Source organism: Argiope bruennichi, chromosome 10 (assembly GCF_947563725.1).
Source record: "Argiope bruennichi chromosome 10, qqArgBrue1.1, whole genome shotgun sequence".
Taxonomy (NCBI): Eukaryota; Metazoa; Arthropoda; class Arachnida; order Araneae; family Araneidae; genus Argiope; species Argiope bruennichi.
The window spans coordinates 29302887-29319952 of record NC_079160.1 but is presented as its reverse complement, the minus strand read 5'-3'; the positions used below and the strand labels follow the sequence as shown (position 1 = coordinate 29319952).

At 28.6% G+C, this 17066-nt stretch overlaps 1 protein-coding gene across 1 annotated transcript in view; it reads right to left on the bottom strand.

Moving 5' to 3' along the window:
• LOC129988654 (acetoacetyl-CoA synthetase-like) overlaps window positions 1-17066 on the bottom strand; it is a 44180-nt gene that overhangs the window by 25600 nt on the left and 1514 nt on the right. The window contains exons 2-8 of the mRNA XM_056096925.1: window positions 14900-15025; window positions 10158-10261; window positions 9943-10060; window positions 7256-7366; window positions 5259-5356; window positions 4853-4967; window positions 1093-1174 (exon numbers count right to left, since the gene is read on the bottom strand). Of these exons, the coding sequence (XP_055952900.1) occupies window positions 1093-1174; window positions 4853-4967; window positions 5259-5356; window positions 7256-7366; window positions 9943-10060; window positions 10158-10261; window positions 14900-15014 (743 nt within the window). The 5' untranslated portion in view covers window positions 15015-15025. The remainder of the gene's footprint in view (window positions 1-1092; window positions 1175-4852; window positions 4968-5258; window positions 5357-7255; window positions 7367-9942; window positions 10061-10157; window positions 10262-14899; window positions 15026-17066) is intronic.

Below are 17066 nucleotides of genomic sequence, written 5' to 3'. Positions count from 1 at the left end.
TTAACATACATGGTTGCACAACAAAAATTCCTTCACATTTTTGTAAAAACTTGAGAATTAGGGGGAAATTAGGACTAAATTTGGAAAAATAACATTTTAATTTAGTGCAAGTAGTTCATGTTATAAATCTTTAAATTTATGTAAGTATTACTACAATGCTGTATTTGTAGCAAATTACTTAAAATTTGAAGCGCCGCACCGAAAGCAAAAATAATATTCAAAGTATTATATGCTTAATGCACCTATTACAACACAATACCACCAAGTAACAGCAGCCCCACCGTGTGATGTGACCTGTGATGAGTGAATTTGAGGTGAGAAACGAACCACTGAGCATGTTCAGAGAACTAAGTTTTAGGCTATAGGAATATCTAATGTTAATATAATTAATTTATTAATTTTTAAAATAGGTAATTGGCACCATAAATGTATTTGATTCCAAATTATCATTTACAAAAGACATAGACATAATTTTTAATGAAGCTAAGAGGATATATAATATCATCGTTTAATTAAAAGATCATGTAAATTTACTTTCTAAATCCCTATGCTAAATTGATTGCTTCATTTATTGTACAACATCTACAGAGCATGCAATACTAACGTAACTCATTTGCAAAACATTTTAACTAATAATAATTAAAGTGTATTAGTTCATGTGTACTAAGTTTTATGTAAGTATTTTTTATGAATATTTATTTTACTTAACTATAACGTGGAACTAAATTCTAAATTTTTTTTAATATAAAATCTTGTTAAAAATGTTTACAAAAATAAAATAACAAAAGTAAGTTAATAATTATATATTTTACAAAATAAATTAAAATTGTCTGTCTTTTTAAAAACACAATTGCAACTTCAAATTTAATTCTGGTATCTTTGCAGCATATACAAACTTTATCAAATAAATGAATTTAAAATATGGTTTCACCATTATTTTTAAATGTGAGTGTTTCTTTTTATTAATAAACATTATGAATTTTTGAGCACTAGTGCGATTTATAGGGCTAAAATTGACTTTTAAGTTATTAGTTAAAGTTGGATTTCTATGATTCTTTTCATAATAATTTATATCTTAAGCATTTGATATACCTGCTTTTAATACCACTGATGTCTTTGGAGTAAGAATCTGACTTCGAGGCTACAATAAGAACTTTTTCTAAGGATGGCAAATCTACAATAACAAAAAAGAATTTATGAATATAAAATATTTTAGAATTATAATTTAAAAATACAAACAATATTCACACTTTTTATATAAAAGAGACTTAAGGTAGATGACTACTTTGAAAAGACAATTTTCTTTAGAAATTATGAAACTTTATTTAACATTCTTAATGCTTGAAAAGCTTTCTTCACAAAACCATTAGGATTTTGTTTCTAGATCTAATTTTTAGGAATTTACACTGTTTTTTATATTTGTATTTACATGCGTTTTAATGCTATTTTCTTAAATTCTAATTTTTAATAGAATTTCCGTATGAAAAACCTCACAAATTAAAAAATTAACGCATATTTTTTGTTCAAATTGCTCATATTAATTTCTCAATATTTCCTCAGTTTCTGAACTACATAATCGAATAAGTAAGTAATCGATTCATTTAAAAATATTTTATAGTTGTTTCAGTGCCTCACAAAAAAAATCGAAAAAAATGGAAAATTTTGTGTTATTTATCAGTAGAACCCTAATATTCAAAGAATGGTTAGAAATACGGCTTATTTTTGTGCTCAGAAATCAGATAATATATTTCTTATGTTAACTGAAAAGTTTTAAGCTAATCGTTTGATAAACTCCTCAGCTAGAATATTTTTGCTTTGTATCTCTTTGAAGGAAAAAAAAAACATTTTTTTTCAAGTTTTAAAAAAACTTTTACCACTTAATTGATGTATTTTAGTTTCATATATGTTTTTTCAATAGTTTTCATTTAAACATTCAAAAATATAAATATTTTCGAACGTTTTTCAAAAATATCATCTCGAACATAGTCGCATGCCTTGAAGTATCAAATATCTGAAATGAATTAGAAAAAGCTAAAACTGAATTATTAGATATTCATTCATAAATTTAATATGTATAAGTTAAAGCATTCATAAAAACAAAGAATAAAATTTTTAGCTCTTGCTACTGCTGGTTCAATTTTGCCAGTTATTGTTTTATTCCATGACACCCAACAGTTAGTTACTTTTCTCTTACGACTTAATTTTAGAGAGAGGCTTAGAAGCATTACTTAGATCTGCATTTTCTATGTGGAAAACTTAGAATCCTCCTGCCAAAGCCACTGTACCGATTTCAACATTCTTTTTTTTATTTCATAGGAAAAATTTATAGCACTTAGGTGTGTCACCCTTTTTTATCTATCACGCTGCAAATTTCAGAGAAGTTCCAAAACCACGCCAATTTTTACTTTATATAAATACTCAGATCCTAGATACATCCTTAAAAGTTGCCTGCCCTAATTATGCTCTAGTTTCGCAGGACATTGCAACAAAAAATTTGGTAGAACATCAACAATTGGACTGATTTGAATTTCACCAATTTGAAAATATAGTATCAACTCAAATATAAAACAAATCCTAAATTATGATTATAGCTCATCAAAGTTGGTTGACACGACTAAATTAATACTGTTTATATGGTGAGTGAATAACTGGTCGACAAAAGGGACTAATATTAACTGAAGAAAATAAACCTTAAAAAATTGAGGCAGTAGTTACGGGATGCGGAATCTTTTTACTTTGCATGGGAGTTTTCAAATTCTTCTCGGACCTTTTTTAAAATGATAATAATTTAAGAATTTCACATCATCTTAGTGAGATTTGAATAGATTCTCTTATAAAAATTAATGAAATCTGGAAATGGAATCTAAAGTAACACATTTTTTATAATCATTTTCTAAAGAGATATTTCTTGTGTTCAGAATGCTCACATATTGTAATATGAGCATTCCATACAATACCACACACAAACTTTAAAGAGTCAAATAGCTTACAAAATTTGAAATTAATAACATTCGAAATAATGCTAATTAATAGAGATATATTTTTTTTAATTTTGACGACAATATTAATATTAAAAGATGGTTGATGCCTCAGATGTTAAAAGCATTTCAGTGGTTTCAGAGAATTTTGCAAAAATTGTCTAGTTGAAATACGTTTAATTTTTTATATTAAATAATACCATGAATCCGTTTATTTATTTCGATTCTTTTAAAAATTAAAAATATAATTGGAAAAATAAAAAGTATTAGTTTTTTTCTTGTAAAATTTTGTATGCCTTATTACACAACTTAGTGCATCCATACAATATTTAGTTAGAAACAAGTAATATAAAAAAAAATTAATTCAATTCCTACTTAGGTCAACAAAGAAAATTTTTTATTTTAGTTACTTTTTATTAAATAATTATTAAAAAAATTATTAAGTATCAAAAAATTATTGATTTTCACAAGAATTGAATTCGCATTCTTCACCTTCACGTGAAAAATATTGAAATCCTTGCATTTTACCGATTGAGCTACTGCCTGTTGATTTCAATTTTCATTACAAACTGCTAAAACTCTATTTAAAATATTAAAAATTAATTAAATTTAATTAATGAATTGATATTTGAAAAAACTGTATTAACATCAAGTGTGATCCACTACAAGTTTAAAAAATATATTTGAACTTCAGTGGATGAATGAAAAGTATTTTATTAACGATTGAAAATTTGAATAAGATAAATACATATATAGGGAGAGTGTGAACTAATAGTAGGAATTGAAAAAGGATGTTTGAACAATTTTTTGGTGCCTGCTGTTAAATAAAAAGAATGATTACATATGAAATAGAGATGTTGAAAGGTTATTGGACATCCGTATTTCGACAATAAAAATAAAATATTTCGATAGTAAAAATACTCTTCATTCCAATTTTTTCGCATAAAGTATAGCAAGCAAAAAATGGTATTTTATTTGTTCTTCATTTAGAGAAAAGATCTAATATGTCTACTGAAAATGAAATCTTTTCTTGAAATAATTTAATCAGAAATTTGAAACAGTTTTTTTTTTTTTTTTGAAAATGTGAAATACACAAATTCAATATTCTATTTTACTGTATTTTTGGATCATCTCATTTTAACACATAACAAATGTTAGACCACCAGTTAATTATTTGATGTATTTGTTCCAAACTTTGTTGCAGAGTCATAATTTTGATAGGAAAACTATATGGCAAATTTTAAATACTCTACTCAAGACTTTTTTTAATTATAATGTTCATATTGCCAAAAATGTATGGACAAACATTGCTGTATTATTTTTTTTCTTTTCTTTTCTTTTTGCATGAGATTTTTTAGCTTTTGACGTATTATACTGATACAGACAAAAATCCTTTCAAAAATGTTTTTTTTTTAAACTCAAAGATGTTTGAAAAATGGAAATTCGTCAATAGCTTGGGATACTAATTCTCCAATTCTTTTTCATTGTGAATAAAGTTTGTATACGAGAAAAAAAAATCTTGCAGAAATTTCTTGTACATTTATGCATTTCATATTATTCAAATCATTTCACATTCTCATACTTTGAAATGAATTCTATTAAAATTAGCAGAAACAAGAAACGATTCAATTTTTTCTGCAAAGTTTTTGTATATTTCTTGTCCTAGAAGTAGACCATCTCGATTTAATGACTAGAGTTAATGCTTTGATATTTTCATCGTCCACTCACCCAATTTGTATTACTCAAAAATTAGACCAGAAACATATATAATATAAATATTATTCCTTCGAAAATATCTAGTTAATTTATCAAAAATTTCCTTACTCGGAAATTAGGTTAGGAACACATATAAAATAAATAAAATCAAAAATCACTTTGAACTGCATTTTCTACTTTCTGTAGCATATTAACCTCTTCACCGCCATGAACAAACCTATCTACAGTCAGAAGAACTCTAGGCTTAACTTGTTTAAATCGATTCACAATAGCCTAAAATACAAAAGGAAAAGATCTTGGATTTAAAAAATATAGAATTATTAAAACCAATTAAAATGGCTGGAAATGTTGATCTAAAAATATATTTATTTGCATTTATAATTTGCATATATAATGTTGCAATTTTATAGAAGAATTAAAATTTAAATTTTATTTATAGTTCATTAACTAGTTTTACATGTTAATGCAGAAATGGTTTGAATAAGATTCGTTTTAAAAAGTTTACTTTGCATATTCTTTAGAAACAAAGGAAATAAGACTATAAGACAAAAAACATTATCTTACGTCACTTCCCAACAGTGGCAAAGCTCCAGTCCATATTGCCCCGATGCTTGTGGCAGCATGCATTGTAAAAATAGCTTCTTTTCGATTTGACATATAACCTGTACAATATACCAGGTACTTGATATAACACTACAATAACTTGATTCGCTTATAAAAACTATAGCTTAAAAATTGAAATATTTGCTTTTATTAAAGCATTTATAGGACCAGAAATGTCTTTTTCATAAACTGTAATAAAAAGAGGTATAGCGAAAATAAAAAAAAATAAATAAATTTAACACCAGAACTTTGGACACTGGATCCTGTTTAGTTTGTTCTCCTTTCTGCATTTTTGGCAGGAAATTTGAAAAATTTTCGTGGCTTTTAATCATTTTCCATGGTGATAACACACAAAAAGTTTTGTGGTTCTAGTTTAATTAGGAGAGATTTTACAACTAAATATACTACGTCCGCTAAACTAAATATAGAACATCAACTAAGTATAGAACGTCAGCTGGTGTCGTTTCGACACCAAGCAAATTTATAATTAAAAATAGCTGTCGTTCTACAAACGATAGTCCACTAAGTAAAACAAACTTCCAGAAGTACTGTCGCACGTTTGTTTGACCTTGAATGCAGTGTTATTGGGTGCACAGTGGAAATGAATCGATTGTACTAAAATTGTTGTGTCAAAGTGTTTCGTTACACAGCATTTGCTTATCTGCTCCTAAAAATATTTCATTCGATTTTCGAACCTTATGCAGAGCAGACACCCTGAAACGATGGCTCCTAAAAAGGGTCTAAGCCCTGATGAAATTACTAATTTGTACGAGAGCTTTCTGAGAAAGGACCGGATGGTGATGAGCTGTCTTGTTCTAGTTTGGATACCGATGAAGACATAGGATTGCGTGAAAGTGATTGCGAAGAATCTAAAGGAAGTCCAAATGAAATCGATAATATTCCGGTAATAAATACTGAATTTAAAGGAATTACAAATTCGTCAGAACGCAAAAAGTGCGAAATTAGAGTGTAATGGAAATGCAATTAAAAAAAATGTGTGTCTCTTGCATGAGACAACTGTGGGCGGGACAGCGTCCTGGCCTAGGGGTAGCGCGTCTTCCTCTTGATCTAGGCGTTTCCGGGTTCGAGTCCTGGTTCGGGCAGGGTTGTTCTCTTCCTTGTGTTCTCACTGTGAGGTGCGTGAATGAGCCCCCCTGTAAAAAGGGTTGTGCAAGCGAGTGTGTATGTGTGCTATTTTCATTTGAGTTAGAAGTCAGACTTCTGCCCTCAGGGGTCTTTATCTTCAGAAGCTACTGCACAAAATTTGGCTTAAAATAGTCACATGATAAAAAAACTGTGGGCGGAAAATGTACAGGAAAAATTGAATATTACTGTATCCATTGCAAATGAGTTATATTCAAAACATTATGCATAAAAACGATAAATAACGAATTAAAAACTTGCATTCTCCCAAAAATTACGATTTTGCTTATTATACTAATATTTATGAATATTATTATTTTATTTCATTTTACAAGATTAAGTAATTTATTTCGTTGCGGTTTTTTATGATATAAAGGGTTATAATATATGATAATTACATGAAATAATATTAAAAAGTCTTAAAACTAAACCTTACTTATTTAGTTATTACAATTATTTTATGTATTTTATATCGCTTTATCGAAATGACACCAGCGGACGTTTAAGGGTAATCGAACTAGCAAACTTAGCGAACTAGAATTCATTTATAACCACAATTACTTTTAAAATTTTTTAATTAAATTACAAGTCCCTTTTTAATAGTTTTCAATATTACATTTTTAGCAACCAAACAAACAATATGGATTCATATTATAATTATCAAAATTTAAACTGAAAAAATAATATTCAAAATAAAATTCACCACGATATATTAAATACCAGCTTCATTAGAACCAGGCCACTTAATATTTGATTCTCAAATTATCTGTACATTCTAGAATCAAATTTTGCCTCTTTGTGGAAATGCAACTTACAGGCAACTATGTCTCCTTTCTTTAATCCAAATTTGCGGAACGCAGCAGCATATAATTTAGACTGTTCGTATATCTGTCTGAAAGTATAGCTTTCACATTCTGAATCCTCGCCTAGAAATAGACAAAAATTATGTTAGTCTCTAAAAGTTTTTTCAATAAATTTTACTTATCAGAAATCCTGCTAGTAACAGTTATATTCTTAAGAATTTATGTGTCTAATACAAACAAACTTCAATTTTTACAGAATATTAGAGTTTTTTTTTCTACTGAACAGAAGCGCGGGTTTTTTTTTGGTGTTTTTTTTTTAATTTTACCATTAGCGTTTAGTATTATGTTTCTATTCTATTGTTCTTTTTTTCAATTTCTTCCCCCCTCTTTCTTCTTTAGATGAGATCTTGAATCAAGTTATCGTATAAATAACCAGCTATCTCCAGGTTTTCCTATTTTTAGAATGATCTTTTTTTTCTCTAATTTCACTATTTTTAAATTTTTATTTCGAAAGCTAACGCCCATTTGCCTCAAAGTTAAATGGATTCATCAGTTCTACTACTCCATGAATTATCAGTGTAGCAAATATTATTATTCATGTGACCCAAGACAGTTTAAAGCCTGCAGTCTTCGTCATTCCAATCCCAGGGGCCTCTCCTGGATTCTCTGCGAATAAATTGAGATGTATTAATTCGGAGTTAATGTCTAGGGGTCTCTTGAAAATAGGCATTTACTTATTATTATTTCGGTCTATATATAGAAGATAAATTATAGCAAGGTACTAAGTGAGCATAAGACAATCATTTGACCTTTTAAATACAGCTCAGCTGAACAACATCCATATCATTTTAACACACTCTCTCTTTTTTTGATACACAACTTATTTATTTTTAATCAATACAAGTTCAAATGCGCGTGTAAGCAAAGTTCATGCAATTAGTCTCAGTTAAGGGAGCCGTCTATTTTGAAGAAAATACACTAACTATTACAAAATGAATCCTGCATTAAAGTCTTCATCAATCTCTATTCATAATAAAGATAAATGTAAGTGTGTTGGTGTTCTACAGATAAGACCACTTGACCTAAAGCTATCAAACTCGGCACATATATATTTTGGAAAATGTAAATGAGAACCTCGAAACAATGCTTAAAATATGTTAACCAGAATTTTAATTAAAAAATTGAGCGAAATTCTGGCGTTTCTTGGCGATATTTTTTGGAAATATTATAGCACAAAAATAATTTTTACATCATCTTAAAATTGCAAAAATTTTCTTTTTAATAACACCTATTAATTTTCAGCATAATTTTTCAATTCTTAATCAATTCTTTCAAAACATATTTTAAGTATATTTTCTAACAATATACTTTGCAAAAAATAAAAACCAAAAAAAAATTAATTCTGCAGTGCACGTTATGCTTTCATGGAAAAAAAATCAACTTGTTGCCATCAACGTTTTTATCAATATGCTGCCATCACGCTGACAAAAACTCAAAAGATTAAAGTAAGTCTCACGCCAAACAAAACATATAAGAGTAATTTTTTGCATTATCTGAATGAAATAAAATGAATTTCGAAGCATGGTATTGATTAAAAAATAAGACGCAAGAAAAGAAAATTCTTTTTACTTTTAAAATATCTAAATTATCAATGCAATAATTTGTTTATTAAAGAAAACATGATTTAATATATACAGGATATACTCTCTAATCGGCTAATTTCTAAACTCTTAGTAATAAGAATAAACCTCTATTGAATAATGGTCTTAATCACGTAAATAACTATATTTTATGTAGTTTGAGTCAATAAGCATTCTGACATATTTGGAATTTAAAAATTCTATGGATCTATAAAATTTTCTATGGTTTTATGAATCTTCAATAAAATATTCAAGATTCATTAATAAAAAGTCCACTCTTTTGAAATAAGAACTGATTCTAGTTACAAAAATTTACACATTACTATTTTTTGAAATGGCACAAATTAGACCATCCCATTGAACACTTCAATGAAAATAATGTCATCAACACCCAGAGTTTCTGAACGGCTAATTGACCTAAATAAAGAAATTGTTAATTGTCCTAAAATAATGATATTCAAAGCATTATAACTCGGTCAAATTTGGTTGTAGAAGATTAAAAAAACATTTTAAGCTGGACTATCAAGAATGATTTGCTGAATATGATTCATAGTATTGAATTATTCTTTAAAATTGAAGACTTACTTTTATAAACTGAGATAAAATTAAACATATTTATGCTACTTAAATTCTTCCGAAATTAAAACTGAAAATTGCACTTTATGATAAATTTAGTTAATAATCCTTTGAGCTATTGTAAAAATTATAAAAAGTATTTTTCTTAGTACACAAAAGATTTCAGTGTTGAATGTTTCTCTTTTCTGTGCTTTTATTTTCAAAAAAAAAAGTTTAATTTCAGCAGAACAATTTTTATATCATTTGAAGTTTAATCACTTTCACTGAAAATTAAAGTTTACATTTTAGAAGAGACGACAGAAACTTCTTAGAATGCATAGTTTAATGAAGAGAACAGTGTAAATTTTCTGAAGTAATATGAGCAATATATCTATAAAAGTTTGAAGCTTAAAACGCTTTTTCTGAAGAAGCAATTATTGAAAATTTTGATGAACCACTAGTCACTAAAGGCGGCTAATTCAAAATGACAAAAGTCATCAATACCTTCCTGTATCAGAGCAATTCTATCATCTCTATACCTAAGTAAATTCTCCGCATAGTTCAACAATGCTCCTTCGTACCATTTTGGTGATTCACTTATGGGCACTTTCGGATCAATTACCTAAAGAATTCCAATGACGAATATTTCATTAATTAAACTAATTAATAAACGTGGTCTTTAACCAAAATGAGGGCCAAAGCATGATGCAAAAACTTACTTTATGAAATCGTTTTGAAGAAATCATCCCAAGGTAATCCCAGAATTCTTCCCAAAACTCAGAGAGATTATCTGTAGACCATTTGTGAAATTCTCTATAATCATCTATAAATATATACATAATATAAAAATTATTTCATATATTTTATAAACAAACTGTAAATCTTTTATTTAAATTTATTTTAATTAAATTTTATTTATGTAAAGGAAAAAAGGATTGTAGGATCTCGCGGGGTCATTGGGAACGATGATTATAGCTTGTGCTGGCGAAGCATTAGCGAAATGAGAAGAATGTGACTTGTGTAAGATTGTCTCGAGAGAAAAGATTTCATTTTTCCATTGCTATTTTCTAACTTTATTTTGGCTTTAATTGCAACTGTCTGCAAAGCATCTGGAATGGTCTCCTTAAAACTTTCTCGTATACTCTATAATAAACTCTACCACGTTTCTATGTACTCCATAATACAATTGTAATTGAGGACACACCTGCTTAAATAAGAACGTTATTCAAAAATATATATATCATTTCTACACAATCCTATGTTCATATAATGTCGTCTTATGTTCTCACACATGATGACGACATTTCTGATTCGCCCTCAATTAACAAACTGATCCTACAATATGAATGAGCATGATATGTTGACAATCTGGAATATTGACAACAAAAATATTTATTAATTATTTTTTACGTTTAATCTTCAACCTAAAAGAACTACAAAAGAATAGGTCTTTCTCCTTTCGACCTACACCTATACTTCTTCAATGTTCGTTTTGGAAGAAATTCGCCAAAGAGAAATCTATCTAGCTCTATTGGTTTGTGTGCGTATGAACACAATATCTCAAACCTAGAATAGACTCGATTAATGAAATTTGGCATATGGCTTTATCATAAGAATAATAGGTCGGTATCAAAATTCAAACTAAATGCATTCTCTTACTGTCCGTTTGTCAGAGTAAATCTACTCCTGTATTTGAAATCTCTATAATTGAAAATACACAACATACAGTGGTGGCAAGAATTGTGCACACTTTTGAAATTTTTTATGTTTTCTAACTTTGTATGCTTATATAAAATGTAACGTTTATCAAATTGCAAATTCTTATATATCATTTTAAAGAGAACTTAATGCTGATTTCAATACAAAAAGCAAAATTCAAATATTTACAATACAAAAATAGTTGAGCGGAAATAATTATCGAGATACATTAGATGCTGATGACTGAAGTGAGTTATCAGTACTTAGTAGGATAGCTTTTATTTTTTATTACAGCTTCACACTGATGTTTTATTGAGCTGCCGAGAGGTTTAAGCTCTTCCTTCGTTATTGCATGATGCCAGGACACAATTGTAGCCTCAATAAATTCTCTTTTATTTGATGAACGCTTCGTATGTATAAGAGTTCTCAAACGGGGCCATAAGTTATCAATAATTTTGAGGTCAGGACTGCTTCACGGCCATGATAATAATTCAATGCTCTTTTTACTAAAAACAATTTTTCGATGTTTTTGCTGTGTGGCAAGGAACTGAATCCTGCTGAAAAATAAATGATGTGTTGTTGAAAAAGAGATCACTGATGGAAGGTGTAAGTTTTGGCTCTAGAATAGTGTCACTGCATTTTCTTGCATTTAATGTACCATCGATAACATGAAGGAGACCAAAACCGTCTGCTGACATGCATGACCAAATCATAACACTAAATGAGTTCTTCATAGTTTCCTGAATGCAGTCAGGATGTAACTCTTCGCCTATTCTATGTCTTACCTATTTTCGCCATCACTACTGAATAACAATATCTGTGTTTCATCACTCCGTATAACTTGTGACCACTGATCATCTGTCCAATTAATACGTTCCTTTGCCTACTGTAATCTTTTTATACGCTGCTGTAAATTGATATAAGGATTTTTTCTTTGAATTCTACCTCTTAGTCCAACATCTAATAATCTTCTCCTGATTGTTCTTGAACTGACATAATTGCCAGCATCATTCAATTGATTTCTGATGGCCGCTGATGACATTCTTCTATCTTCAAGACATTGTCTTTTTATTCTTCTGTCATCAAAAGATGTGGTGCATTTTTTTCAGCCATTTTCTGCTTTGTTTTTTTATTGAATTTGTCTCCTAATAACATAAACAAAGCTTTCGAACTGTAGATGTAGTCACTGAACCACCCACCTATCTTGCAATTTCAACATAGGAAAGACCACATTTATGTAACGCAGTAATCTTAGTTCTCTTTCTAAATGTCAATATATATTTTTTTATTTGATGTCATTGCTTCTTGATTAAATATTTGAAATATTTACAAAAATACCAACTATATATTAAAAAGTTTAACAAAATTTCTAACTTGCAATTTGATTATATAAAAAACAGTCTTCCTTCTGTAGAAAAAGTACAATAATGACCTGCTCCAACTTTAAACATGATGTCATCTTCTGCTGGTAGTTATTAACATTTGATTGGTTCCCAGAACAAGAACAGCGATTTGTCAGATAAGTTAGAAATTACAATCCACTTCATCACTGTGTTTGTTTATTCAGATTAAAGTAAGAAAAACTTTTTTTTTGAATTGCAAATATTTGAATTTTACTTCCTGTATTTAAATAAGCATTAAATTCTCTTTAAAAGGATATGTAAGAGTATGCATTTTGTGAAATGTAACATTTTCTAGAAGCATACAAAGTAACATAACGATTTCCAAAAGTGTGCACAATTTTTGGCCACCACTGTATATATCTTAACAACATTTATCTTTTTAAAATCTTCTTCTAATCTATCTTCTTTATAAAAGTAGTACATAAGCATCAAATTTTTGACTCAGTCGACTAGCAGGAATAACTAAAAAAATAAGTACTCTTTTCTCTCTATCTCTCTCTCTCTCTCTCTCTTTCTTTTTATAGTCTACCACAAAACGTGGCATTTTGCCGAAGTGTATGAGCTGTTGAGGGGGAGGAGCACTCAGTTATTTCTTATTACTTATTATTTTTCTGCACGCTTTTCAATGTAATTTCACTGCAAAAATAAACATCTATATTTTCTATTTCCTATGATAAATTTTTTAAGGCATAAAGGATGTTTATTTACTTATCTGTAGTCCGTTTATCATTTGTTTTCTATCATTACATACAATCGCATATCAAATGCAATATCTCCTATTATATAAAAACAGCCCATTTTGTCTTTTATCGAAATAAACGTATTTCTCACTATTGTTAATCAATACAAATATCAATATGGTGTCGATTTTCATTGACGTTCGAATGCCTTATCATCATTCTTTGTGATGATGCTAAATTTCAATAAAAAAGTCGATTATGATTTTAATAAGGACATTTTGAAAAAAATACAGAGTTTTTGCATTATAAACAGCTTTAATATTATTTCAAATATGTAAGTCTCATTCAAAGAATTTTTTTAAAATCTGTAAAGCAAGGGCCTTTTTTTAATCGTGTATCGTTTTGAATAACAATAAGATTTCGATTTTTTTCCTTCCTCTAGGGCTTTATCTTTTAATTTCTATATTTTAGATACAGAAGTATTTAGAAAAATAACTTAGATTTAAAAATTTCTTCAAAACATTCTAAGTAGTTATTTCGAATTAAATTTAATTTATTTCATTAATCAATGTTTCATTCAATGAAGTATAGAAGTAAACAATAGTATGGATCCTATAGGTTTCAACCTAAAGCAATTTGCCCAAACGTACATTTTGTTTCTAATAAATCTTCTTATTCAAAGCCTCCGTGAATGAAAAAAGGTCCATTTTGAGACTACATATACACTGAATAGCCAAATTATTCTGGTTATGATCACTTTGGCATTAAAGGCCGATCGGCCGTAACTTTATGTGGTTACCGTTAGACGGAGAGATAGTCATAAAATAAGAAGTACATGACAAGTGAAGTATCAAATGTGTTAATTGCGAAGAAATAGGAAGAAATGTAATTTAACTGAGTTTGAAAGCAGGATTATTGCAGTCGTTCGAAGTATCTAGGAGACAAGTATGTAGGAACTAGTATCTTCAAAATGGCTGCATTGGTGAAGTATTCCAGAGTAACAGCTGTATACGTTTACAGAGATTGACTATTAAGCAGAAAATCTGGTCTCAACATCAGATTTGTGGTCGTCATAGGCTATTGAATATTCGATCATAAAGAAAACTTGCCAGAATTGTTCAGCCCAACAAAAGAACTTATTACGTCAAATTGCAGAAAGTCTTAATCAAGTTGCAACTGCAAAGATCTCTGATCGAATTGTTTGCTACACATTACACCATAAATGCAATGGAAGCCACCGACCTGCTCGAAAATCTCTATTAATTGCCTTAAACAAGAACAAATGTCTCTAATTAGCAAAAGGAGAGCAAAACTTTTGACAAAGATGACTGGAAAAAGAGTCATTGGGTCCAATGAAGCGAGTTTTGAACTACACCGAACAGATAGCAGAGTGCAAGTGTGAAGAAAATAGCATGGTTTCAACTGCATTGTTATAACATTTCAAGCCAGTGAAGGCGATGTTAAGAATCCGTCAATCTATCTATGAAGTGTGAGGCTCATACGCTGATTTTTTTTTTATTAGAATCTGGTTTTTTCTTATTAAAAAAAAGGTTATACACAGAGAAAATTAATTTTTATTTATCTAAAAAAGTAATACTTATTTAAGTATTTTTTTCTTATTAAAGAAAATTTAGATACTTTGGAAATAATTTCTCTTTTATTTTTAAAAGTAATGCTTACTGAATTTTACATCGTATTTATCCTCAATGATTTTCCTTAACTTCTTCATTTGTTTCCCATTTTCCTCCTTTGGCTCCCATACTAGGGGAACATCCGTAAAATCTGGATTAAACATGCCAAACGGTCCTGGAAAAAATATTATAATCTTTCATTCACATTATACAGTTTTCAACAAAAATAAGATTATGGCACATCTCTTGGAATTTAGTTGAATAAATCAACCAATTTATGATATTTTTTTCATTTATTTATTAATTATAATTTGCTACAGCATTAAAAATAAAATATTTTTTTTATTATATTCACTTTAAGTGAATATATATTCCTCGTAGAATGATAAAGTATAGGAAGGACTGTAGGATCTATCAAAAAATTTTCCAAGCTACGTTCATTTCTGAAATATTTGCGTCAAAATATTTTTGAACAAATCCCATAAAATGAAGATTTTAAAAGAATCTATAGAAAGAGAAATTTATCTTAATACAAGCATAATTTTTTTCTTCGTCGTTACATTCGTTTCGTGTGCCTCGGTAAAATAATGAATCACCTTTCAAACGTAACTTTGAATTGACTTTATGTGATCGATAATCATAAATTATAAGAAATTTCATCTAAAGCAACAATAATACAATTACTGAGAAAAAAACTCTACAATTAATAACTATAGAACTGTAAATTATTTTATCGTTATTTCCAATTTCTTTTCTATTTGCCATTGAAATACAATGAATTTCCTTCTAAAAACTTTTTAAAAATTTTATAACATCTGTATTCATAAGCTATAAACAGTTTCGACTCAATCTACGTGATTATATTATCTTCGAGATACAAAAAAGGATTTGATGCCTAAGTTTATAATAAATTTATGATTCATTATATCAAGCACGTTTTAGCTAGCATTATATAAGTCCTTTTTCAACCATTTTGTAACATTCTGTGTCCGGAAATTTGGACTTCATTGCAACATAATTAATACTATAATTTCTGATGAAATAATAAAAAAGTAAATTACATTATTATTAACCAAAGAATTGCGTATTCTTAAATATCAGTGATTTATAAAACAAGTTTTTTTCAACTGATTTCCCAGATTTTAAAAGAACAGCCGTAGAGCATTTCGAATCTAATTCGATTATTTGCATCCAAATTCGAATCTGTTTGTTGTTGTTGTTTTTTATGGCACTTGCCACGGACAAGCCCGCTGTTCAAAGACGGCCAATTTAAGACTAAGGGGGAGCGCCTCTTGTTTTTATCGTAGAGCCAACTAGGGCCAAGAGTACGACTTGACAACTCACGCATCACTCATTCGCTTGCACAAACCCTTTTTACAGGAGGGCACATTCACACACCTCACAAATAGAACAGGAAGAACAACCATGCCCAAACCGGGACTCGAACCCGGGACGCCCAGATCATGGGGAAGATGCGCTACCCCTATGCCAGGACGCCGACTAAATTCGAATCTAATTGCATTAATTGGCCATTAAAAAAATCTCTTAAATATGACTTTTACCATTTCTTAAATACAGAAAACTTTATTCGCAAATGAACAGTATTTAATAATATTCTAAAAATTTGATTAATTTAATACAAAAATTATTTTTTTTTACTAATTTCTTATTCATTTCGTGTTGTATTTAAATTCTAATATTTCGTACAGTTGATTAATGCATTAAACAAAACAATATTTTCAGAATTGAACGATCAGCTAATTAACTAACTTCAGTATAATTTTAGTTAAATATAAATAGTTATATCTAAAAATGAAACTGAGATAAAAAAATTTAATAGTATTATATAACATTTATAATTGTCAACTATGAAATGCACCCATACTTATTTATATGAGGTCTCTTTTTTATAAAGTCCCTAATAGGATTCATTAAATATAATTATTTTTAAAAAATGCTTTGAGAAAAGTATTTTATAGTTACGTATAAAATTTTGAAATATATATCAGTTAAAATTACTAAAAATTAATTAAAACACATCCAAATTTATCTAAGTACGACAAATTTCTCACTAAATAGCTTTTCTTGTATAAAGGAAAATAACTTAAAGGCAAGTTAACTACGTTGAAAAGCTGATTTTTTTCCGTAAATATGAAAATTTTTTTTTAACATTTAATACTCTTAATGTTTGAACATGTTTCTTTATTTGTTTGAAC